Below are 24955 nucleotides of genomic sequence, written 5' to 3'. Positions count from 1 at the left end.
AGTGTCTTACCATTCGCACTTGCCTATAGTGATTGACAGGCAGTTCAGTGGAAAGCAATAATATTGTAACTTGTAGCTCATGTTTTCATTCAGCACTCTGTTGCCTATTGTAAGGAATAGGATTTATTTATATGCTTATTTAAAATCCTTATGTCTTTTATTTGCAACCAAATAGAAACTGCTAGTGTGGCTAATACTCTCTTTGAGGCATTCTTAGGCGGCTCTAACTGCAAATATCTTTCATGATGCCTTTTTTTTAACAACTTTACGAAATTCACTCTTGTGCAGAGGGCACAAGGCTCAGTGCACACATTAGCCTTTTAGTACTATGCAAGACAGAGCTGGGCACATTTTGTCTTTGAATCAGGTCTAATGCATAATAAAGTTAATTGTTTTTGCAAATAAAATACTGTAATATATAGTGTAATAAAATAGATTATTTTCAGGATGACTTTCTCATGACAAGAGAAACACATTAAGCTGCTAGATAATATGAAATTAGGTTGGTCCATAAGCAAAGGGAATAGAGAAAATTGACTAAATGTAATACTCTAAGTGTTCTGGCCAAGTGGATACCTCCAATGTGCCATCTCCATGGAAATCTCAGATTCTGCTGGCTCTAGAAGGCCTAGTCTTCCAAAAAGCCTTCTGTTTTGGTGTTCTGTTCACAGAGATCAGAGAGGGCCCTGACTGAGCTCAGAATGACTGGCCTTCTCTGCAAATGGGCAGTCAAAGTTTCCAGTGCAGCTACTGCTCATACCCACTCCCACCAGAGTATTTGTGATAGGGTTAGCTTTCCATTGCCTGGGGATGATCTGCCATACTGTCTGTAAAAATGCATAAATTAAGTGATGGTTCTCTCTCTGTGTCCTATTTGCTCCCCTGTCAGAATCCCAACAGAAAGAGGATAGGGGAAGGGAACATTTCTATGGATATTTGAGTATTTGGATGATAAGCAGCAGTTTAAATCACTAGGTGTATCTACTACAAGTGTGACTGTTGTATACCTGTGTCTGCCCCTCCTCAGACAGACAAGAGGTTAGGACTAATTAACTCTTCTGCTAAAATGAAAATCTAAAAGAATATTGCAGTAGTTTCCACTTTAGTCCCTTACAGATGCCCCATTGAGAGACTCTAGATATCATTAATTTGATAGTCAACGGACCACATCTTTCCAAATACGATTAAACAGTATGTAACTGGAGAAGACTTGGGTTAGTAACACTAAACATACACCATGGGATTTTCAAGTTAACGTATAACAGCCTTTAATTGGATTGTACGTATTTGCTGTTCCAGTGACTCAAAATACATTGCACACAAGGCTTGTCACCAGCCAGGTTTTACCTCAGAGGGCTCCCAAAACAATTGGTGAAAACAAAAAGAAATCAAAAGTTTAAACAGCAAACCAGTTCCCTCCCTGAGCTGCTAAATTCCAGAAGCCTCTCCAAATCTGTACTACTGACTCCCCATTCTTTTTCCTTGGAGCGCAAGCAAAGCTTTTGTTTCAGTTACTTGAACGGGCTTGTTTTGGGTAACAATATCACCTGGTTTGACTAAGGCAGTTCAACTCTCTTCCCTGTGCCACAGCTGCACAGGAAAGAACTCGCATAGTTAGGACTTTCCACTATGAGAATCCACAGATTTTGCCTACATGCTGGATCATTAGTCAAGATTCATGATTAGGGCCCTACCAAATTCACTGCCATGAAAAACGCATCACGGACCTGCGAAATTTGTTAGAGTAATTCTGAGCTGAACTGCGGTTGTGTGTATTGGAGGTATTTAGCTGCCTTGTCTGAAGTCAAGACTGGTGGAATCTGACCTCAATAACCACATCATGGCATTTTCCCAATTAAAGAAAGAAACGTTTTGGATATTTTCCCATATTAACCATCTGAGACAAACTCAGATTTTGGATGTTAGAGCAAACACATTAAAAATTCTCCCGGATTTGCTCAGTAAGATCCAACAAATAATGCCAGATCCTCAGCTTCGGTAAATTGTCATACTTCTCGGTGCTATGGCAATTTACACCAGTTAAGGATGTGTCTTCAGGATCTCCTTGACTTAAACCAAGTACCCTCAGTAGTGGGCTACTTCTTTGGGAGTAATATTCCTTTATAACCAACGATAAAAAGGGACAATGAAACACTGGACAAAGTTCAGTTGCTAACATTAAATTTGTCCATTAAATTTGTACTCTCTTATGTAACAGAGTTTTAATATTTGGAATGAGACTTAAACAATAAATATGCACTTTTTTTTCTACATGAAACCCATGTTACACTTATATAGTATATTTTAAACGTTATTAAGGTATAACTGTCACAGATTATTAGATAAAACAGCAGTTTTCATGCTGGGCATCTTGTAACATGTTTTTCATATATTAGTATCAGATTTGTTAATAAAATAAAGGGGGTGAAAATGGGAAACTTTGCAAAGAAGAGACAAACGGAGCTACATCTGTAAAAGAAAGTTTGAATGGCTCTATATTTTTGGTAGTGCTTCTCTGTGTTTTAGGACCCAATCCTGCAGACTTTACTTAGGAAAAATGTCCACTGAGATCAGTGAGAGTTTTGACTAAAGACTGTAGAATCTGGCCCTTAGTATTTCCTTTAGGAGTCTATTACAGTGACAGCTGTTTCTAGATTAATGCAAAAGGTCCTTTGCAAATTCCACTCAAGAATCTGTGCAAGGAACTATATGTTCAAAAGAGGATTTTTCAAACAAACATACATGCTTTTCATAACCCTGTTCAAATAACAGCTGAGTTGACAGGCTGAAAGATTCATCATTGTGCACATGGTACAGAATGTACAGACCAACTTCCCAGCAGAGATAAATGCATAGATTAAAATAAACCCTGATATGTACATTGGCCAACAAATGGAAGCTGTTTTGAACAATAGATTTTTAGGTTCAACCAGCTGCGCTTAGTTTTGGTAGCATGTATGAGACTTCCATATCAATATAAGCAGAACTAATATTCAAAGGACCATTTCACAGAAATGAAATAGAAAACAAAAATTCCACTGCTGTTTTAATTTTTCTCAATTTTACTAAAAATCAACTATTGATTGCCCCATCAGTAGTAAATGCTTCACAATTAAGCACTTGTGTACCTTTATGATATATTGTGGAAACAGATTTTCCAAGGTGTGAAATATTGCATGCTCCAGTCGCTTTTGTGGGTAGTTATTGTGGCCTGTCACTTTGGTATGCAAATCATAGAATTTATCCACACAAAACCCATCGTTGGTGTGTAAAAGTAATAATGTGCAAAAGTTGTGTGTGAATGTGATTTTTGCACACACACCAATGCAGGCACCTTTTAGAATGTAGCCCTACATGATTTATTGTGTCTATTAGTTGGATTTGTTTTAAATTGCATGGTGAAATTCCCTGTGAGTAAGGGGTCTTTTTATGCCACTTGAAATGATATGGTAAGAGTAGATTTTTCCAAGCACAGTTGTTTTTTCTTTTGCATTTTTTTAAAGCTGTTTACATGTGTGAAATGGAACGGCACCGGCCTCAAGACTTTCAAAGTAAAGACCAGGATAGCTGGTGTCCTCTATTGGATCCCTTACCAGCTACAGAAGGCGTGACCTATGAACTCTGCGCTGGCATAGTAGACAAGCCAGGACTTTCTTTGGAGGAAATTGCATGCAACGAAGTCTTAGAAGAATGTGGTTATGACGTTCCCATTACAAACCTGAAGAAAATCACTTCGTTCAGGTAAATAGCAGCCAAGTTGATGCTTTGTATTTAACCTTTTTCAAATGACAATTGTTAGAATTGCCTAGGGGTAAATTAATTTCCTTGCCAAAGCAATGAGCTGGGAGAAACAGCCATCCACGATTGCTTAAGGGTGTAAACGCCAAGAAGAGGAGGAATAATTTAGGGAGATATAAAGGGCAATAGACCTGAGATTAATGAGATGAAATTCAAACTGAGGAAAATTGGGCTAGTAAAAACTATTAGAGTGGGGAATAGAAAACCCCAAGGGAATTGGTGGAAAACCCATTGCTTGGGGCTCTTAAACATTGAGTGGTTGAAGTGCTAGAAAGTGTATTGTAAGAAACAATCCTATACTCACAGGATGATAGGCTAGCTGACCTATTAGATCTTTTCCATCTCTGATTTCCATTGTTCTAATTAAAAACTGAGCCGCACAACATGGGCTTTGAGCCTACATTGATGGGACCGCAGCATCAGGGTTTGTGCCACTGGATTTGTTCGCAGGATCAGGGCCATAACTGAAGCTTATATGAAATATGTATTAGGATACATTTTATATCACTTTATTGCTGACGCTGTTATGAACGTTTTTAATTTCAGTGTAAAATATTTCAATAAATTACATCAGAAATAAGAGGAGAATAATATTTGTGCTGTTTGGAATTAAAGAAATGTCAAGAATTAAATAATTTCAGAAGAAAATGTTTTCACAGCCTTATTGCCATTATATCTCCTTACCAGGCTGTAGCATTGTTAAAGACATCTGTTACCATTATCCAAAATACATGTACAAATTAACAGAGAATGGCTGCAGGTTTTTTTACTTCATTTTTACTTGACAGCTCTATTGAACTAGACCCTGTCATTGGTTTTTAATTTGGGAATTGAATACAAATCCACAGCTGTCAATCCTGGCAAATGTTATTTCCTGCTGGATTAACAAGCAACGCTTCTGATGGAGGAGGGTGTGAGGGGTGAATCATAGGAGTTGTCTCTTGCAACTCCTTGAAACTAGATTAGTGGTTTGTTCTACTGAAAGAAACCGTGCTTTCTAGAATTAATAACAAAAGCTGTTCATAGTATTTTGTATTTTGTGTGACATTGATGTGCTGTACCGACACAGATACCTAAAAAAAATCTTTCAAAAAATAAGTTGTGACCCTATTTCCATTGTAAACCCTCCATTTTTAGGGTTTATGACTCAATAGTAAGAATTCCCATTGAGCTGAAACAACATACATTCTCAGTTAACAAATGTCTTTTCATTTTACAGAATATTTTTTTAGTTGAGTTACACAGGTTTTACTTGCAGTGTGACTCCCAGATAAAATACACTTAGTGTGGTGATTTAATTTTTAAGGCCCCTGTCCTGCATTGTGGTCCCTATGGGCACAGCAGTTAGCCTGTGCAAAGGTCTATCGAATGGGGCTCCAGGCAGATGGAGTGATTCACTTTTTTAAATCAAAATGCAGGATTGTGGCTCTAAAATGATATTTTTCTGGCATTTATTTTTCACCTTGGAATAGGGTGTTGGTGGTTTGTTTCAATTAAAAACTAATGTATTTAGGTCACCTGTTGTTGGATTTTTTATAACGCTGCACTGCCACATGGGAGACAGAATTGATTCCAAATCCTGTGTTCCTGCTCCCTTAGAAGGAATATGTTCAGCTCCTGTTAGGGAGAAGGGCTTTTGCATCATTTGTGTCTGGGTCCTGTTCACTCTTCCTCAGCTTGCAGTGTGGTGGTCCAACATGGGCCTTGAGTATTGGCTGTAAAGGCAGAATATGAGAACTGGTCCCCTCTGTCAGGGACATTGAGTACCTCCGGAGGAAGTGGGGAGAACACTAAACATACCAATATCAATGTCTGAAAAAATAGTGTTCTTTAGATTGTTGAAATGCATTCTAGATAGTATCTTTATCAACCCTCTAATAGCCAATATAAAATGCTGACATAAGACATTATAATGGCTAGTATGTGTTCGTTCAGTGATTTCTGGATTAACATATAGTACATTAATCAGATCCATTATTATAGTATATCATCGCAGTGATCTATATAACAATTTTTCCATTAAGTATTTATTGACCCAATATTGCAGGTCAGTATTGTGCAGAGTTCTTCACATTGTACAGCCTTGCATTTTCAGTCCCCACTGCTTTGTTCCTGGAAGGATCTCAACAGACTTGCACTTGTGAAATCAGTTTGATGTGAACTAAGAGGAAGGTGTCTGGACATATAGTAAACAGTAGCATGTCAGTGCTCATTCTGAATTTCCTTCTTGTGGAAGTTTGAATTTAAGCAGTGAACAGTAATCTAATCTAGTTTTTATTTGTTTTCATAAGTGAAGCCACTATTTTAGTACAATAAAATTAGGAACATTTTAAAGTTATGACTAGAAAAGTAACTATGCAATCAGTACACCTTCTTGCCCAACAGTATGACAGCTATTGTGGGTGAGACTGCAGCTTGCCCTATGGGCCTACATAGGCAGTCAGAGGTTATAAAGTTTTAAGATCAATCCCCTGCCTGGGCTTCCCACACTTGCGCAGGTGGGAGGGGAGTAGGAGGGTGGGGGGTGGGGTTGTGAGCAGAGCTTTTACTCTGCCCCTCCTGATATGCTGACCATCACAGCTGATACAGAACAGAGGAGAAAGTAATCTGCTGTTGTTATAGTCCAGGAGCATGAGTGTAACAGGAAGTGAATTATGGCTCTTAGAGACAAAATGTATTGTCTGGTTTGCTCTGCTCTGGGGGCTTTGGAGTTATGTATCATCTCTTACTCAGGGCAGCTTGCATAGTCAGTCTAGCTTTATGCTATCTGTATTATAGTTGGGGCTGGTAGCCGCACCTATTACTAAGACTGCCTGACAGTTCCCATTATAAAGATTCTGTTTTTGGTTGCTTATAATTTTGCCAAAATTTAAGCATTTGGGCTGAAATTTTATATGCTGAGTGTCTGCATCAGGCTGATTTTTTTTTTCCAGCCAAAATGGTTCAACCATTTCTGAGAACCAGGCTAGTGAAACAATTTTGCTTTGACTATGTTCAAAAACATTCTGGTGCCCTCTTCTTTGAGAAACTTTAGCACCCCGATGCTTTGGAGCACTAGAATGCAGTCCCCTCCAGAGCCTTGAACGAAACCCATGATGTCTGAGTTTCACCATTCCTATGCATTCCTATGAAACCCACTCGCAAAGTGTCTCATCCCACTCATTTACTAATTTTTGGGTGCTTGGCTTTGCAATTTAAAAATGGTGTTTTAACATGGTGGTGTTTTTGTGTATCATTATTTATAGCTCCATCATTGTGCTAGGTACTTTAGAGGCGTGTAAGAGAATAAGACCTGTATTCCATTGGATGCAGAAAAAATTATGATGATAATCTTATAAAAGAAATAAGTTTTTCTGTGTCCTATGAGTGACCAGGTCTTTTGTGTTTTCCCTTTTATTAGATGGTGACAAGTTTCCTCCCAGTCCCCACGTGGGTGGCTATGGTTTCAAATTTGAACTTGTATGAAGTTCACCTGTGAACTAGCTTTTTAGGCTGCAACACCCTCAGTGCCATGCTCAAGCCTTGTTTTATTGCACTACTGAAGAAAAAATAATGGAATTTTTCTTCCTGATTGCAAGGTATCTATTAAGTTCTACCACTCCCAGGAGTTTTAAAATTTTCAAAGTCTTCCAAGAATATTTGTAGAGTGCTTTTTAGATTTTAATAATTCAGCAGAACAAGATACAAATTACTGGTTGTTCTTCTTTGAGTGCTTGCTCATGTCCATTCCATCGTAGGTGTGCGTACACACCGCATGCACAGTCACTGGAGATTTTTCCCTCCGTGGTATCCGTCAGGCTGTCTCTAGCATCCTATATTGCTGCATGCTCATGTGCTGGTATAAGGGGCCCGACTGGCCCCACACCCTCTCAGTTCCTTCTTCCAGCCCGTGATGGTCACTGGAACATCTTCTCTTGCTTTGGCAAGGCGTTCATCAGTGGTTCTTATTATTCCCTCCTTTCTTTCTTTTCAAGTTTTCTTGTCTTCTGTTTATTTCTTTTAGTAGTTGTGTAAATAGTTGGACCCTCACATTTGTTTAGAGGGCATCCTCTGCCCTGAGGCCTGGCATGCCCCTGGTCTCCGGGCTCCAAAGCCAGTGCCTCCTGCGGCAAGTCCATGCCAGTGAGTGACCAACACTCCAGCTGTCTGAAGTGTCTGGAGGAAGCTCATATGTGAGAGCATTGCCAGATCTGCCACCAGTTCAAGCCTTGAACAGTGAAGGACAGTGAGGCTAGGCTAAGGTCCATCCTGATGGAATCCGCAGTCAGACCATCGTCGGAGCCAAGCCAGTCAGACTCTGCACCGAGTACCTTAGCATTGGTGCGGAGTGCTCCTCCAGCAGCACGGGTCTCTTGGCACCATTCCCCTTCACCGGTGCTGAGGAAGAAGTACAAAAAGCAGCAGTTCAAGAGGGAACTGAGGAAGGACAAGCATGGGGAGTGAAGCAGGGTGAGACCTGTGTCAGGCCACTTCTCTGCCTCTGCCCCAAAAGTGTCAACACTGACCTGCTCACAGGTGCCGTTAATCTGGTGCAGGACCAACTGCTGACACCGGGGGGACAGTGTGGCACCAGTGGGATCATGGTGCCGTCCACCCCAGAGGCATTTGCCACAGCCAGGGATCTGATGGCACTCCTGGTACTACTGACCACGGCAGGGCGAGATCCCAGAGTGGTGAGGATGGCAAGCAGAAGGGAGCATGTTGCCCTGAGATCCTATCCAGCACCGCGTCCTCTGGAGGGAAACCGACCCTGATGATGTCAGCAAAGGCTTCCCCATTCTGGCACCATTCCCTGGACCCTCGACACCAGCCAGTGGAATTAAGGGGTACTACCTCCCTGTGGTCATAGAATCATAGAATATCAGGGTTGGAAGGGACCTCAGGAGGTCATCTAGTCCAACCCCCTGCTCAAAGCAGGACCGATCCCCAGTTAAATCATCCCAGCCAGGGCTTTGTTAAGCCTGACCTTGAAAATCTCTAAGGAAGGAGATTCCACCACCTCCCTAGGTAACCCATTCCAGTGCTTCACCACCCTCCTAGTGAAAAAGTTTTTCCAACATCCAACCTAAACCTCCCCCACTGCAACTTTAGACCATTACTCCTTGTTCTGTCATCTGCTACCACTGAGAACAGTCTAGACCCATCCTCTTTGGAACCCCCCTTCAGGTAGTTGAAAGCAGCTATCAAATCCCCACTCATTATTCTCTTCCGTAGACTAAACATCCCCAGTTCCCTCAGCCTCTCCTCATAAGTCATGTGCTCCAGCCCCCTAATCATTTTTGTTGCCCTCCACTGGACTCTTTCCTATTTTTCCACATCCTTCTTGTAGTGTGGGGCCCAAAACTGGACACAGTACTCCAGATGAGGCCTCACCAATGTTGAATAGACGGGAATGATCACGTCCCTAAATCTGCTGGCAATGCCCCTACTTATACAGTCCAAAATGCCGTTAGCCTTCTTGGCAACAAGGGCACACTGTTGACTCATATCCAGCTTCTCGTCCACTGTAATCCCCAGGTCCTTTTAGGCAGAACTGCTGCCTAGCCATTCAGTCCCTAGTCTGTAGCTGTGCATTGGGTTCTTCCGTCCTAAGTGCAGGACTCTGCACTTGTCCTTGTTGAATCTCATTAGATTTCTTTTGGCCCAATCCTCTAATTTGTTGAGGTCCCTCTGTATCCTATCCCTACCCTCCAGCGTATCTACCACTCCTCCCAGTTTAGTGTCATCTGCAAACTTGCTGAGAGTGCAGTCCACGCCATCCTCCAGATCATTAATGATCCCCAGGTCCCCACAACCTGACTTGTCATCGGAGTCTGAGATGGAGTCATGCATCCAGCCATGGGCCTGATACCGATACCCATAAGAACATAAAAATGGCCATACTGGGTCAGACCAAAGATCCATGTAGCCTAGTATCCAGTCTTCCAATAGTGGCCAATGCCAGGTGCTTCAGGCCTACATTCTGTCACATCCTGGTGTGGGTACCCCTCCAGGCGTTTGGCCCAGTGGGCTGTAGCCTATGCAGGTCCAGTGGCCTTTTCAGAATCTGTGGGGTTTTCCCACGGTACTGGGACCAACTTCCAGCCATTCATACTCGATGGTGTCTGAGAGAGAGGCCCCTCCACCACACCATCCAACACCTGACCCTGACTCTAGTACTCAACCCAGTACCAATACTCAGGACTTGAGGCTATGTGATGTGGGCGGTGCAGAAGAAGAGGAGGAAGACCCCCTTGTGCAGGCCTCCTCCTCCTGAGATGAAGCTATGTGGGGGTTGAGGAGCTCGGTGACTTTAGCGCTCATCAGGAGCTATGGAAAAGGGTGGCATCTAACCTAGGGCTGGAAGTTAAGGTGCTTAAAGAATCCTCTCACAGCCTGATCAACATCTTGGCTGCAGCAGCCCTGTCAAAGGTGGGCCTACCCCTCAATTAGGCTGTTATGTGTCCAGGCAGATCCCTATGTCAGATGCCATCCTCTCTGCCCCTCACTTCAAAAAGACCAGAGAAAAAGTATTTTGTCCCACCAAAGGGTATGAGTACCTATATTCCCATCCCCCTCCCAGGTCCCTTGTGGTCTCAGTGGCCAATGAAAGAGACAGGCAAGGGCTGCAGGACATGACCCTCAAAGCGAAGGACTCAAAGAAGCTGGATCTATTTGGTAGAAAGAGTTATTCTACTGGTGGGTTGCAGCTCTGCATCTCCAACCAGCAGGCCTTGCTTGGGAGGTATGATTATAATGTCTGGGACTCTCTGTCAAAATTCAAGAACTCACTGGCGCAGGAGTCCAGACAGGAATTCTCCGCTCTGGTGGAGGAAGGGAAGACTATAGGCAGGGCTTTTCTCTAGGTTGCTCTGGATGCAACTGATATAGTTGCTAGAATAATGGTGTTGGTGGTAGTCATGCAAAGGTGCTGTTGGCTCCAATCTGCAGGACTACCACCGGAGGTTCAGCAGTCCATTCAGGACTTTCTGTTTAAGGGAACTTCCCTCTTCTCCAAACAGATGGAAGCAAACCTCCATCACCTGAAGGATTCTAACGCCACCCTCAAGTCCCTGGGCCTCTGTGCCCTGATTCCTTGAGGAAGCACTTCAGACCTCAACAACCAGTCTGCTTCTCAGCTCTGCCACCACGCCAAGACCTGTTTAAGAAACAAAGCAGGGGTTATAAGTGCAGGCAATCTCCCTCTTCTGCCTCAGCCTCTCTACTGGGTCTGCACAGATATCCGGGCAGCCCCAAGCAGAACTTTTGAAGGGGTGCCCAAGAGCACTATATCGGTTCCCATACCGGATCCTGATCCCCTTTTTGTTTTCAGACTGACTCTCCTACTTCAGCCAGTATTGTCCCTCATCACCTCAGACCATTGGGTGCTGAGTACAGTGGAGGAAGGTTACATCTTTCAGTTTTCTTCACCCACCCTCCCCCTCATCCCCATCCCTCTTCAGGGACCCTTCTTATGAGCAACTTCTAGTCCAGGAGGTGCAAGCCCCCCTTTGGATAGGGGCTGTGAAGGAGGTGCATCAGAACTTGAGAGGGAAAGGGTTTTAATCCCGCTGTTTCCTAATCCTGAAGGCCAAAGGGATCTCTGACGCCTCTTGCATCTTGCATTGCCTCACAGTTATCTCAAGAAGCTGACGTTCCACATGGTCTCCCTGGCTTCCATTATTCCCTGCCTGGATCCAGGGTACAGATGTGCCTCCCTCGACTTGAAAGAGGCCTATTTCCACATCTCCATTTTCTGGGGCCACAGAAGGTTCCTCAGGTTCCTAGTGAAGCAGGCACACTCCCAATTCACTGTCCTCCCCTTCGGCCTGTCAGCAAAATGCATGGCAGTGGTGGTGGCCTTCCTCAGAAGGCGCCGGGTGTGAGTCTACCCTTATCTCCATGACTGGCTGATCAAGGGCTGGTCCAAGCCTAGGTGAGAGCCAGCATTGGTCTGTTACAAGCTACCTTCTGAGGCCTGGGCCTATTAATAAGTGAGCAGAAGTCAACTCTTATCCCTGTCCAGAGGATAGATTTTTATCAGTGTGGTGCTTTATCACACCTGGGCCAGAGCCTTCCTCCCATTAGCTTGCTTCCAGACAGTGTTGGCTCTGATAGATCAAGTGAAGACCCACCCCATTACAACAGCCTGTTTCTGCCTCAAACTTTTAGGTCATATGGTGGCATGCACTTACATGGTGCAGCATGCGAGATTGGGCCTCAGATCCTTTCAAGCTTGGCTGGCCTCGGTGTACTCAGTGAACCGTCACCATTTTTCACTCCCCAATCTGACAGAATGTAAGCCAGTTGGTGGGATCAGACATTCCATGTATCACTCCCCAGACAGCAGTAGTCCTAATCTCGGATGCATCCAATCTAGGTTGGGGAGTTTACCTGGAGCACCTCAGGACTCAAGGCTGTGGTCCCAGGAGGAGTTCTCCTTGCATATAAACATCAGAGAGCTCAGAGCGGTCCACCTAGCATGCCAGGTGTTTCTACCCTAGATTGTAGGCAAGGTTGTGCGAGTACTTATGGACAATATGGTAGCCATGTTTTACATCAACAGGCAGGGAGGAGCACACACATCCATCCTGCGTCAAGAGGTCATTGGCTTGTGGGATTGCTGCACAAAGCACCCCATCTACCTTGAAGCTTCTCATCTTCCGGGAGCCTGGAACATTTTGGCAGATCATCTCAGCAGATCTTTCTCTTCTCACCATGAGTGGTCCCTTCATAATATAACAAGGTCCATCTTCCAGAGGTGGGGGTGTCCCTTTGTAGACCGCAGAACAGGAAATCTCAGCAGTTTTGCTCACTCCGCGGTTGCAGCCTGGGCTCACTGAACAGATGCCTTCCTACTCCCACAGGCAAAGTACCTGTTGTACACGTTTCCCCCCAATTCCTCTTATGCACAAGGTCCTACTGAAAGTCAAGCAAGACAAAGCAAAGATTATTCTTATAGCCCCTGCATGGCTGAATCAACACTGATTCGGCCTGTTATTGGACCTATTAGTAGCGATCCTGTTGCCACTCCCTCCCCTCCCGGACCTGATCTTGCAAGATCATGGCTGATTGCTCCACCTGAACCTCAAGGCCCTCCACCTGACTGTGTGGAAGCTCCATGATTAAATCTGGCAGAGCTGGCTTTTTCAGAACAAGTCTGCCAGGTCTTGCTAGGTAGTAGGAAACCTACTAGAGCTACTTAAGTTCCCAAGTGGAAGTGTTTCTCTGGAAGGTCATCCCAAAAAGGCCTCTCACCAACACAGTCACCTCTCTAGTATGTGCTGGACTACTTACTCCATCTGAAACAATAGGGCCTAGTCATTTCATCGATCAAGGTGCACCTAGTGGCAATTTCAGCCTTCTACCCTCTGATGGATGGTAGGTCAGTCTTTTCACACTAAATGTCCATTTGTTTCCTCAAGGACTTAGAGAGACTTTACCCTCAAATTTATGAACCCATTCCCCCATGGGACCTCAGCTGGTCCTGTCAAGGCTCACGGGCCCTCCTTTTGACCTGCTGGCATCATGCCCTCTGAAAGGTCACCTTTCTGGTAGCGATTACCTCGGCCTGGAGGGTCTCAGAAGTTTGGGCCCTTACATCAGAATCCCCATATATAATGTTCTTTAAGGACCAGGTACAAGTTTGCTCCCACCCCACGTTCCTCCCAAATGTGAACATTTACAGTAAATAGAAGAACAGGAGTACTTGTGGCACCTTAGAGACTAACCAATTTATTAGCGTATAAGCTTTCGTGGGCTACTCTGAAACCAGTAAATAGAAGGAGTAAAGGAAAGAACATAGCCCTTATCCTATGGAGCTAGTATTGTGCATTATAGTATTTTCAAAGGCATTATTCCTTCTACATAGTAACCTATGCATACAATCCATTTTTACCTTATTGCATTGTGATGAATAGCTGTGGTACAATAAAATGTATTATGATTAGAAGGATCACCTGCTAGTGCACCTGTTTGTGGACGGTACTGTGTAATATAATTTTGTGTTAATTGCGTCTATTCTTTTTCTTTCCTGCACCTGCTGCTTATAACATTAGAACTGTATAAAGGTCTTAAGACATTACAGTGGAAACTGCACAAAGTTTATCTGAGTAGATTTGGAATGCAGTAGAAAGGCCACTGAGATACTGTATTTACTTGTAAACATGACGGTATGTATTCTCTACATACCAGATTCTGCATCCAAATAAAAGTTGCATTTTATAAATAGATACGTTCCACGTAGAGAACTTCACCTTAATTATGTACATTTAAAGTACAAAGAAGTCAATGTGTGCCAGCTTTAAATGTGAACATGTAGCACTTTGAATGATTGTAAAATTAAAATGAATCACTGTTTAAGAAAGTAGTAGTTCGGCTTTTATATACTGCATACCAGATTTATGAATGAAATTGTATACAGAATCTCATCGTTGCTAACAAAGCCAGTTTACATTTATTGTGCAGTGCTGCAAATTCCTCAACAGGGAAAGTTTAAAATTATGACTAAATTATAATGATTAGATGATTAGCAAGTGAAAGAAGTATGGGCTGGATGAATGGACTATAAGGTGGATAGAAAGCTGGCTAGATTGTCGGGCTCAACGGGTAATGATCAATGGCTCCATGTCTAGTTGGCAGCCAGTATCAAGTGGAGAGCCCCAAGGGTCGGTCCTGGGGCCGGTTTTGTTCAATATCTTCATAAATGATCTGGAGGATGGTGTGGATTGCACCCTCAGCAAATATGCAGATGACACTAAACTGGGAGGAGTGGTAGATACGCTGGAGGGTAGGGATAGGATACAGAGGGACCTCAACAAATTAGAGGATTGGGCCAAAAGAAATCTGATGAGGTTCAACAAGGACAAGTGCAGAGTCCTGCACTTAGGACGGAAGAATCCAATGCACCGCTACAGACTCGGTACCGAATGGCTCGGCAGCAGTTCTGCAGAAAAGGACCTAGGGGTGACAGTGGACGAGAAGCTGGATATGAGTCGACAGTGTGCCCTTATTGCCAAGAAGGCCAATGGCATTTTGGGATGTATAAGTAGGGGCATTGCCAGCAGATTGAGGGACGTGATCATTCCCCTCTATTCAACACTGGTGAGGCCTCATCTGGAGTACTGTGTCCAGTTTTGGGCCCCATACTACAAGAAGGATGTGGAAAAATTGGAAAGAGTCCAGTGGAGGGCAACAAAAATGATTAGGGGACTGGAACACATGACTTATGAGGAGAGATTGAGGGAACTGGGGATGTTTAGTCTACGGAAGAGAATAATGAGTGGGGATTTGATAGCTGCTTTCAACTACCTGAAGGGGGGTTCCAAAGAGGATGGCTCTAGATTGTTCTCAGTGGTAGCAGATGACAGAACAAGGAGTAATGGTCTCAAGTTGCAGTGGGGGAGATTTAGGTTGGATATTAGGAAAAAATTTTTCACTAGGAGGGTGATGAAACACTGGAATGCGTTACCTAGCGGGGGGGTGGAATCTCCTTCCTTAGACGTTTTTAAGGTCAGGCTTGACAAAGCCCTGGCTGGGATGATTTAACTGGGGATCGGTCCTGCTTTGAGCAGGGGGTTGGACTAGATGACCTCCTGAGGTCCCTTCCAACCCTGATATTCTATGATGCTATGATTTATATGTTGCATTAAAATACGTTAATGCAATAAGTTTGCATATGCCTAAAAGTCAGGAAATGTGAAAGTTAACTGTGAACATACATCTTGAATTCTGACCCCATATATATATGTATCATGATAAGCTGTTCAGAGCAGAGACTTACTCTTACTATGTGTGCGTACAGCACCTAGAGCAACTGGGCCCAATCTTAGTTGCAGTCTCCAAGCACGATGTTAAAAAATTTTTTAAAGGTGATCACATACTATTTCCCTAGTTATAGAGTATAATAAAATATAACACTTATTTAATATAGGCTTAATTATTTAAAAAAACAAAAGTCACAAAATGAAAAGTCCCATTTCTCAGAGAAACACTGACAGCTCCAATACACATCATGTATATTTTATGGAATTACTTAACAACCTAAATATTCAGGACTCAGTTGTGGCTTTGCCACAAGCCTTAAGCAAGGGGCGGCATGACATTGCACTGTTCCAAGAGAAGACTAGATTTGCAATATGCCTACTGTGTTCGCTGTTGCTCTGAGAGGGAAGTATGTGTAACACTCTCTAGCTATGGCCTCACACATTCCCTACCCTCGCAGCGCACTCATGCCCATGTGTGGGGAGAATGAACTGGATTTGCAGAAGCTTCCTCTCCCGCTGTGCTGTTCCCTATAGTATGGGTAACCCACAGATGGGTATAAGAGGGTGCCTTGCGTACCTTTATTCACCTGCAGGCTGTAGAGGCCAGGCCATTATTTGACCCAAGTATGCTAATGTTCACACTTAAAATGCAGGTTTGGAATAGAAAATACAACATTTTTGCCATGTGCCAAGGTAACATTACTGTGAAAATCACAACTTTTTTAATTTCCTGACTTGAAAGTGTTTGCATTCAGAACTTTAATGTTACCACAAGTAACATAGGTTTCTGTATTTTAATTTTCTCTGAAACAAAACAGGAAAAATTTGGGGCTAGTGGACTTGAAGATCTTACAAGCTCTTTGTCTGGAAATTATTGGGTTTTATGTAATTTAGGGGTATGGAATAGCTCCCATATGAGGAGAGATTAATAAAACACTGGGATTTTTCGGCTTGGAAAGGAGACAACTAAGGGGGGAATATGATAGAGATCTATTAAAATCATGACTGGTGTGGAGGAAGTAAATAAGGAAGTGTTATTTACTCCTCATAACACAAGAACTAGGGGTCACCAAATGAAATTAATAGGCAGCAGGTTTAAAACAAAAAAAAGGAAGTATTTCTTCACACAATGCACAATCTGTGAAACTCTTCTGCAGAGACTGCTGTGAAGGCCAAGGCTAACACGGTTCAAAAAAGAACTAGATACATTCATGGATACATCATCAATGGCTGTTGGGCAGGGATGGTGTCAATAGCCTCTGTTTGCCAGAAGCTTGGAATGGACGACAGGGCATGGATCACTTGATGATTACTTATTCTGTTCATTCCCTTTGAAGCACCTGGCATTGGCTACTGTCAGGAGATAGGATACTGGCCTAGGTGGACCTTTGGTCTGACCCAGAATGGCCACTTTTATGTTCTTATGTGCTTTTCAAGTACTAGTGACTTGATGACCAACAGAGCTTGTAAGCTCCATAACATTCAGTTGCAATGATTATAAACTCTACAGGAGAAATTCATCCCTCATCAAAAGTGGATGCAGCTCCCATTGACATCCAAGAGCTCCACCCACTTATGTCTTTGCTGAATTTGTCCCATAGTGATACATGAGTGGGATTTTCAAAGGATCATAAGGGATTTAGGCACCCAAATCCCACTGAAGTTCACTGAGTGCTGGATGCCTACTTCACTTTGGCTCCTTTGACAAGTATAGATGAAACTATTAGATGTCAACATGCTAATAAGAAGCATAGACAAGATGTGGCTGAAATATAGCCAAAATTACATTTCTAAGATCTGCTGGCATGATTGGCTCTAGCATCTGGTGATTGCTGTTTCTTCTCAGAACTGGGAAGTTTATGAAAGCATTGTGGATAAGTTTTCCTTGATTTCCAGGAGAGGTGGTAGAATTAGTGAAAAATAACCCAGAAAGTGTCTCCATGCAGAGTAGAAATAGAACAAGTGGAAAGTGACATATTGCATAGTAAGATTTAAAAACTCAAGAAAATGACAGCTCTAACTAACGCTACGTTTACACTTATGGTCACATGTAGAGGTCAGACACTGAATACCCAGCTAGCACACGTATAAATAGCAGTGTAGACAGTGAGACGTGGTCTAGGTGAGTACAGGCTCTGCATGCCTGAACCTCCAAGGTATATACCCTACACGGCTCTACATGCCTAAGCAACACCTCCCACATCTACACCGTTATTTTTAGCAGTGCAGTGTCTCGCTGCCACCCTGCTGCTGGAGCCTTTCCCCGTCCTCTCCCCTAGTGAAAGGCTCTGGCAGGGGGGAGGCAGCCAGGAAAGGCTCCAGCAGCAGGACACACGGCAGCGATAAATGTAGCTACAGCCTGCCTTTCACTACAGCACGTAGCTCCTGTACCCCATATGCCACTGTAAGTGTAGACACAACCTAAAAGGAATGTATGAAAACCTGAAAGTTCCTTTTCAGCCACCTCTTTATCCAGAGCTGTTCACTTACTTAGATGGTTAAGAAAGAGCCCGTGAAGGGTTGCTTGGATTTCCCAGGGTTCTTGTGAACTGATATACACAACCTATGTACATAGTGTCATTACTACATACAAGCATCCACACTGGTTGTCCAAAAAAAAGGATTATATCTGTGTACATAGAGCTCATTTTAAGGGACTGCATTCTTTTTAGTCCTAGTCTCTTCAATTCTACACACATTTGGTGTCATATCACTTTTATTGTAAAAAATTATTAAGATTGGAATAAAGAATTATGAAATTGATGTTACAGACTAATTTACACCAAAAGAACAAATCCTGCAGCATTATAAGTTTCCTGCATTCATAATTTTTGTATCCCCCTCACTTTGCACTTGTCTCACATTGTACAGCATGTTAGTGCTTGGCAAGTTAAGATATATGCTTGTGTGTGTCAGTAATAAATACAGCTTTTATCTCTGTTCTTAGGAGGCTCACTGTGTGATTGTGAGGAAAGCAATTTTTTTTATTTGAAATTATAGGAAAAGGCTAAGAAGAAAACAATGTGTAGACAGTATATAGAGCAGGAAGGTGGCAGAGGTCACTGAAATAAAAATATCAAAGAGAATAAAGGCACACCAAAATTATTGGAATATTTTGTATAGGAAGTGCAAACAACCATGCAAGCGGATAAAAGGAAAGTGTTTAATGACTGAAGTTTGATATTACTAGAAACCTAAAGAAGTCTTTCCTTATTTACTGGAACCTCTCCCCAAAGAAACAAAAAAACAAACAACTGCTGAAGGTCACATCCCTGAGACTAATATACATTTTCAAAGGGGAATGTTAAAATGCTTTATGACTTCATCAGAGCAGAAGAGGCAGTTAAAACTGCTTCAAAATAACAGGCCCATGTGAGTTGCATTTAGGAATTCTGTAGGAAATAGCAAGGCAAATAAAACATTTTTGGTGGTGATTTTTTGATAGTTCTCTAAGGAAGGGGAGAGTACAAGAGGATGCAAGACAGGTTGGAAATATTGTAAAAGATGGCAGTGGTCAATATTCAGGAATATCTGTTTTAGTAAAGGGCAATCGGCATACATCCATGAGAAGATGATGACACTTAACTGAAGCAGAAGATAAAAAAGCCAAATCATCTAGATCAGTCGTCCCCAAACTATCGGGCACTCCCCCCTTAGAGGGGCAGAGAGGAACATTCGAGGGGCAGGACCCAGGCCAGCCCCCGCTGGGGGATGGAGAGGAAGCGCCGCCCAGCCCAGGTCTGGCCCCAGCCTCAGCTCCACTCCAGCCACAGCCTCAGCTCCACTCCTCCCCCTGCTCCACCCCTAGTCCAGTTTTGCCCTCATTCCCTCTCTGCCTCTAGGTCAGCTCTGCTTTTAGCCCAAGCTCCTCTGCTGAGCCAACTGTATGCAGTGATGGGAGCAGGGGGAGGGGAAGAAGATGTGGACAGATTCTATTACTGGTAAGGGAGGGCGCGGCAAGAAAAGTTTGGGCACCACTGATCTAGACAAAAAGTAGCAAGTGGGAAAATACTGGAAATAGATCCTTTTTGTGCAGCAAAATATATTGCTTTCTCTTTTGATCTCTTCCTGAAGTAGATGATGTTTTTTGGAAACCAAAGTGAGACAGATCTATAGTTTAACAATGAAAGCATTAGGCATAACCTAGTCAATTTGTTATACAGTAGATAATGTAATGTTATACTAAGTGTGCAAAGTTATCCAATTTAAGATTGAGACGTGCTGTTGAATTAGAATATAAATAGATTTACAAATATAAAGTCTTAGAGAGAGGAGTAAAATAAACTGCAGTGAAAAGCATTTATCAGACCCTTTGTTCTTGTATATAGCTTATTTGGAGGCAGATATTTATTTTAAAACTAATAGCTCAACATGCAATTTAAGGTTGTCTTAAAACGGAATGGAGAGAATACAAATAAAAGAACAAACAAAATGAACCTGTGGCCATATCCTACCACAATTTTTTTTATCCCAAACGTTCCACTGATTTCAGTGGCAAGTTCTATGCATAGTTAGATGGCAAGATATGACCCAAACTGCATGCAATTCCAGGTACTATAGAATAGGAAAGATATGAGATCCAGGCCAAACATCATTTAAAAACATTTTAAGTTTAAGAATAACAGCCAGTCTTGATATGTTGAGTAAGGAATCCATCCGATGAAGTGAGCTGTAGCTCACGAAAGCTCATGCTCAAATAAATTTGTTAGTCTCTAAGGTGCCACAAGTCCTCCTTTTTCTTTTTGCAAATACAGACTAACACGGCTGCTAACACTCTGAAACATATAAGTAATAATATCCTGAAGTGAAACCAATAAGCTATTTGAGATCCTGAGGCAAGAAACTGAATCTCTCATGATGCTGTGACTCAGGAAACAATTTTCTTTTATGCTAAAGAAAAGATACATGGTGGGAGAACTCAGTGATTTCCACAGCTGCAGCTGTTTCAAAAGTAAAAGGTCATGGATAGCATAGGAAGAGATTACCTTGTAAATAATTAAGGCAGAGAGTTTGTATGGAAGGGTCTTTTACATAAGGGTTATATGTTTTTAAACTTGCTGGATTGCAGACTGATCCTTTGCATAATATCAAACTGACTAGGTTACATCTAATGTTTTAATTGTCTAACTACAGATCTGCACCAATTTGGTTTCTTGAAAAAGGTCATGAACTTCAGAAACAGGTTAAAAGGGAAGGGGATATGTTTTAATACTCAAAACTGTTTTTCCCACTTGTTATTTTTTGGGTGAAATATAATATGATACAAATTGCTAGAACTGGTCCTAAAAAGAATGTGTGTAAATCAAGTTGAGGTGAGAGCAAATCAAGATCAGAAGGTGAGAGAGCAACCAGCAATATTTTATTATTTATTTATTCATTTATTATTAAACCCCTATGTAGTTCTGTAATTTACCATGGCACATACAGAGATTAGCATGCGGGCTAAATAAATCCAACATTTATTTTAATTTCTTTAGGTTTCTACTTAAAAATACCAAATCCCAGGCTCTATGTGCTTTTGTAATTTTTAAAAACACAATTTCTCAAAAAAAATCGATGAAGAACAAATCCTACCCTATATAAAGAACAGCAAGAAAAAAGAATATCCCCACCTCTTATAGACTGTGAAAAACAGAGTGCCCCTCATACAAACAACACACAGATCACAAATAGAAAGGGATAGGAAAATGAGGGCCAAGAATTAAAATAAATGTTATATAAAAACAATGTAATATTCCATGGCAAATAAGTCTTTTAAGTTACAATTTTGTTAGACTGAGGTAGGATTGGGAAAAGTTGATAGCACTCAGGGTGGAGCTCAGTGGTGGAAAGCAAGCCAAGGCATAGTTTGACTTCTGTATTTGGGGAGACCGCTCCAGTCAGGCCAATGGGGCTGCGCATGGCGGGTGCAAATTCCATGCTTGCCCGAGGCTTGTTGTTGGGGGTGGGGGGGCAACAACCCTCTTACTTTCCCTCCCAAAGCTACACCTATGAAACAAGGTGAATAAACTGGGGCCAGCATGTTTACAGAACAACTTGGACTCCTCCTAGGATTTAAAGGACTTTCCTGTGATGGATTCTGAAATAACCCTGTTTGTTCTTAATCAGTGATTCATCTCCTGTGTTCCTTTTTAGTACCATGCATTATTGCTTATTAGTACCAAGAAAATATATAGAAGTGTGTTGTCGTCATTACAGCAGAAAGCACACTGATAGCATATTAGCATAAAAAATGACATTCCAACTTTAGAAAACCGGGTACTGGTAGCAACTTTGTGAAAAATGGGTCTACCTTACTTTATAATGAGATTAGAATGATTAAACCAGCATGGTGGGCTCAGTGTGTAAATCCTGCTGCTTTCAAAGACTGCGTTTCTATTGTGTCTTCTGCCAGTTGGATCGTCACTTGCAACTGAGATGAGTGGCAGCATGCCTGATGGGGTTATTCTTCCGAGCAGCTTCCCATTAGAGAAGGGGAAAGGATGCAAAGGGCAGGGGGGAGTCCAGAGAAGGCATTTGATCTTGTGCCAGTGGTGCATCAAGTCTGTGAATCATTGTCAGTGCTGGATAGCGTTTTTATTGACAAGCCTGCAGTGATAGCCACCATAATAGGATACAAACGCTGAGGACAGTGGCTGCAAAAACCAGGTCATTAGAGACAGTAATTCAGTTTTACTGAGAAAGCAGGTCACATCCTTCAGCAAGAGGGAGGAGAGAAAATGGGAAGCCCCTTAGCCTGTTCTCTTGCTGCCTCCCACTAGGTCACATTATCTTTGGCCAAGGAATGTATCAGAAGAATAGTACAATCACAGAGAAAGCAGAGAATAGATAGAATACATACATAGCACCCTTCATCCTAGTCTCTCGTAAGCTCTTCACAAAGATAAGTAAGTTTCATTGTCCACTTCGTACAGATTCAGAAACTGAGGCACAGAAGTGCCTTGGCCAAGGTCACGCAGTACATCAGTGGGAGAGTTAGGAAGAGAATGCAGCTTGCTGACTCCCAATTCTGTTTTCAGAAAGAAAAAAGATTGTGGCTATTGATATAGCAACAAACTGACTAATTAATATTCGTTGTCCAGCCAAAATAAATAGATTTGTTTGAGAAGATTGAAAGAATACAGCCTGGCTTGAATTCCTGCTGGGGATCTGATTTACCTTGGATTAACTGGGAGATTTAGTTATCTAGAGATTGAGTAAAAAGGGTTTATATGCTATAAGATTTTTATTTTATTAGAAACTATATATATTGAATAAATAATTTTTAATCTACTACAAATCTTTGAATCCTATGTACAGTAATATTGAGACTAATTCTTCAGCATTCATGGCCTGATCTAGAGTTTAGTGGGTTTTGGATCAGCCCCCAATATGCCTTAAAAGTAATTTGTTAAAACAGGAAATGCAGAAGTTGCAATTGCAATGTGACTATTTTCCTGGAAGGACCAAGTGAGTGGATTATGTACTTATCTCTTATTTTTAAAAAATCTAAATGAAATAGTTCTTAAGAAATAGAGGATTAACAAATAAGAAGTATAACACACAGCAAGTGGTCTAGCTGAAGAAAGACTGCATAATCTAAGATATCCTAAAGTAAATCCATGATAACAAATTTAGCTGAGAGGCTGAATTACTTCAGATGCATTCATTCTTAGGGTGGTCCATCTGGGTCAAGGCAAAAGGGTTAGGCGGGGTAGAGAAAAGAATCTCACGCTGCCACTCCATTCTTGCACCTATCCAGGATGTGAATAGAGGTCTCCAGCTGTGAATAGACCTAATCTTCTTAAGCAACAGAAATCTAAAATTTCTTATAAAAATAAGCAAACAAATGTAACATTCAGATACCCTGGGGAGCTTCATCCTATTGTTTGCAGGTTTCTATAGATCAGGGCCCATACCAACTCCCACTGAAGTAAATTGAAGAATCTTCCATTTGTTAGATCAATTATTCCATCTCCTTTCAAAATAAACATTTGGTGCAGCCACAGAATGTAGTTGTAGATATATCTGTGCTAAAATGGAACTGAACTCAATTTTAGTTAACTGACAATTTTAGTTGACTTTTTATGAATAAAAAGAGATTCTAATTGTCATTTTGAATACTTAAAATTCATTAATAATTAATTATTTTTATTTTGGTATTGCTCAGGGGCACTAATTGAGGACCAGGGACCCAGTTTCATAGGTACAAAATAACATTTTTCTTAAATAAATGTGAAGTTTTTCCTCTTCTATTTTTTTTCCAGGTCCGGAGTTGGTGTGACTGGTTCTAAGCAAACCTTATTTTATGCAGAGGTAACAGATCAGATGAAAACTGGAGAAGGTGGAGGCCAGCCTGAAGAGGGAGAGCTGATTGAAGTTGTAGAAGTACCTTTACAAGACTCCATGAAATTTGCTTTTGATGAGCATTTCCCTAAGACAATGGGCGTTATCTTCAGCTTCATGTGGTTCCAAAGCAATGTTGCCCTGGGGCCGCTGAAAAAATAAAATGAGCACCATGATTTTCTAACTTGACAAATGACTTCCTCTTTGTTCTATGGATCACTGATATGGGTAGGGAAGCAGGAGGGGGAGTTGCATACAAAAAAACTGATCATAGACTCTCTAGATTTTAAAATTAAAATGTAGCGTGAAATCCTGGCCCCCCCCATGAAATCCATCGCAAAACTCCCGTTGACTTCAGTGGGGCTGGGATTTGACCCTAAGTGTCTCAGGGTCAAATTTATTGGTTAATGTGATTGCTCAGGAAACTGGAACTTGCATATTAAGGACTTTTCTAAAGAGCCTATTACATGAAAATGGAAAAAGAAAAGTCAACAAACGAAAGACTATAAAGCATCTAGAGTGGCCATGAATCCAGAGGCTATACGTTTTATGCAAATTAATAGTTTCTGCATGAAAGTAAAGATACTGTAAACCATCTTAGCAAGCAGCTGTTCATTGTATCCACCTGAAAGTGAACGTGTTTACTAAAGTTTTCTCTCAATTTTAATAAATGTTGAATAATACCCGTTCTCTTTTCCCACTATTATGGAGTCCAACTCCTCTGGAATTGTATATTGGCAAAGGAACCGAGCGATGGCTGTGCCTGCTCCACCCTTCCCTCAGGTGAGGGGCATGAGGGCATCTAAAGGGAAGGTACAGTGGACGCTGCTGGCCAAAAGAATCCAGTCTTGCGCACATGAGGCATATTTGTACACCAACCAATACTGACAAATAAGTTTGATCAGATAACTCAGTCACTTTGGTGATGGTTGCACGGCAAGTCTTAGGCTTAACATACACTTATAGTAATTGGACTTGTTACTGAATATATATGGTGCATCAAATTGTTGAGAGAGTTGTTTTTCATAACTAAAGCTTTCACCTACTTTAATAAACTAGCTATAAAATTCTTCCATTACGTTTGCATG

General features: G+C 41.9%; 1 protein-coding gene across 3 annotated transcripts in view; it reads left to right on the top strand.

The window, feature by feature from the left end:
- NUDT14 (nudix hydrolase 14) overlaps nucleotides 1-24060 on the top strand; it is a 99955-nt gene extending 75895 nt beyond the window's left edge. For all 3 annotated transcript variants that reach the window (XM_073349845.1, XM_073349843.1, XM_073349844.1), the window contains exons 4-5: nucleotides 3504-3741; nucleotides 23789-24060. In XM_073349845.1, the coding sequence (XP_073205946.1) occupies nucleotides 3504-3741; nucleotides 23789-24029 (479 nt within the window). In that variant the 3' untranslated portion in view covers nucleotides 24030-24060. The remainder of the gene's footprint in view (nucleotides 1-3503; nucleotides 3742-23788) is intronic.
- The last annotated feature ends 895 nt before the right edge of the window (nucleotides 24061-24955 follow it).

This window comes from Lepidochelys kempii, chromosome 6, assembly GCF_965140265.1.
Source record: "Lepidochelys kempii isolate rLepKem1 chromosome 6, rLepKem1.hap2, whole genome shotgun sequence".
NCBI classification, from domain to species: domain Eukaryota; kingdom Metazoa; phylum Chordata; order Testudines; family Cheloniidae; genus Lepidochelys; species Lepidochelys kempii.
This window is presented reverse-complemented; position numbering and strand designations above follow the sequence as displayed.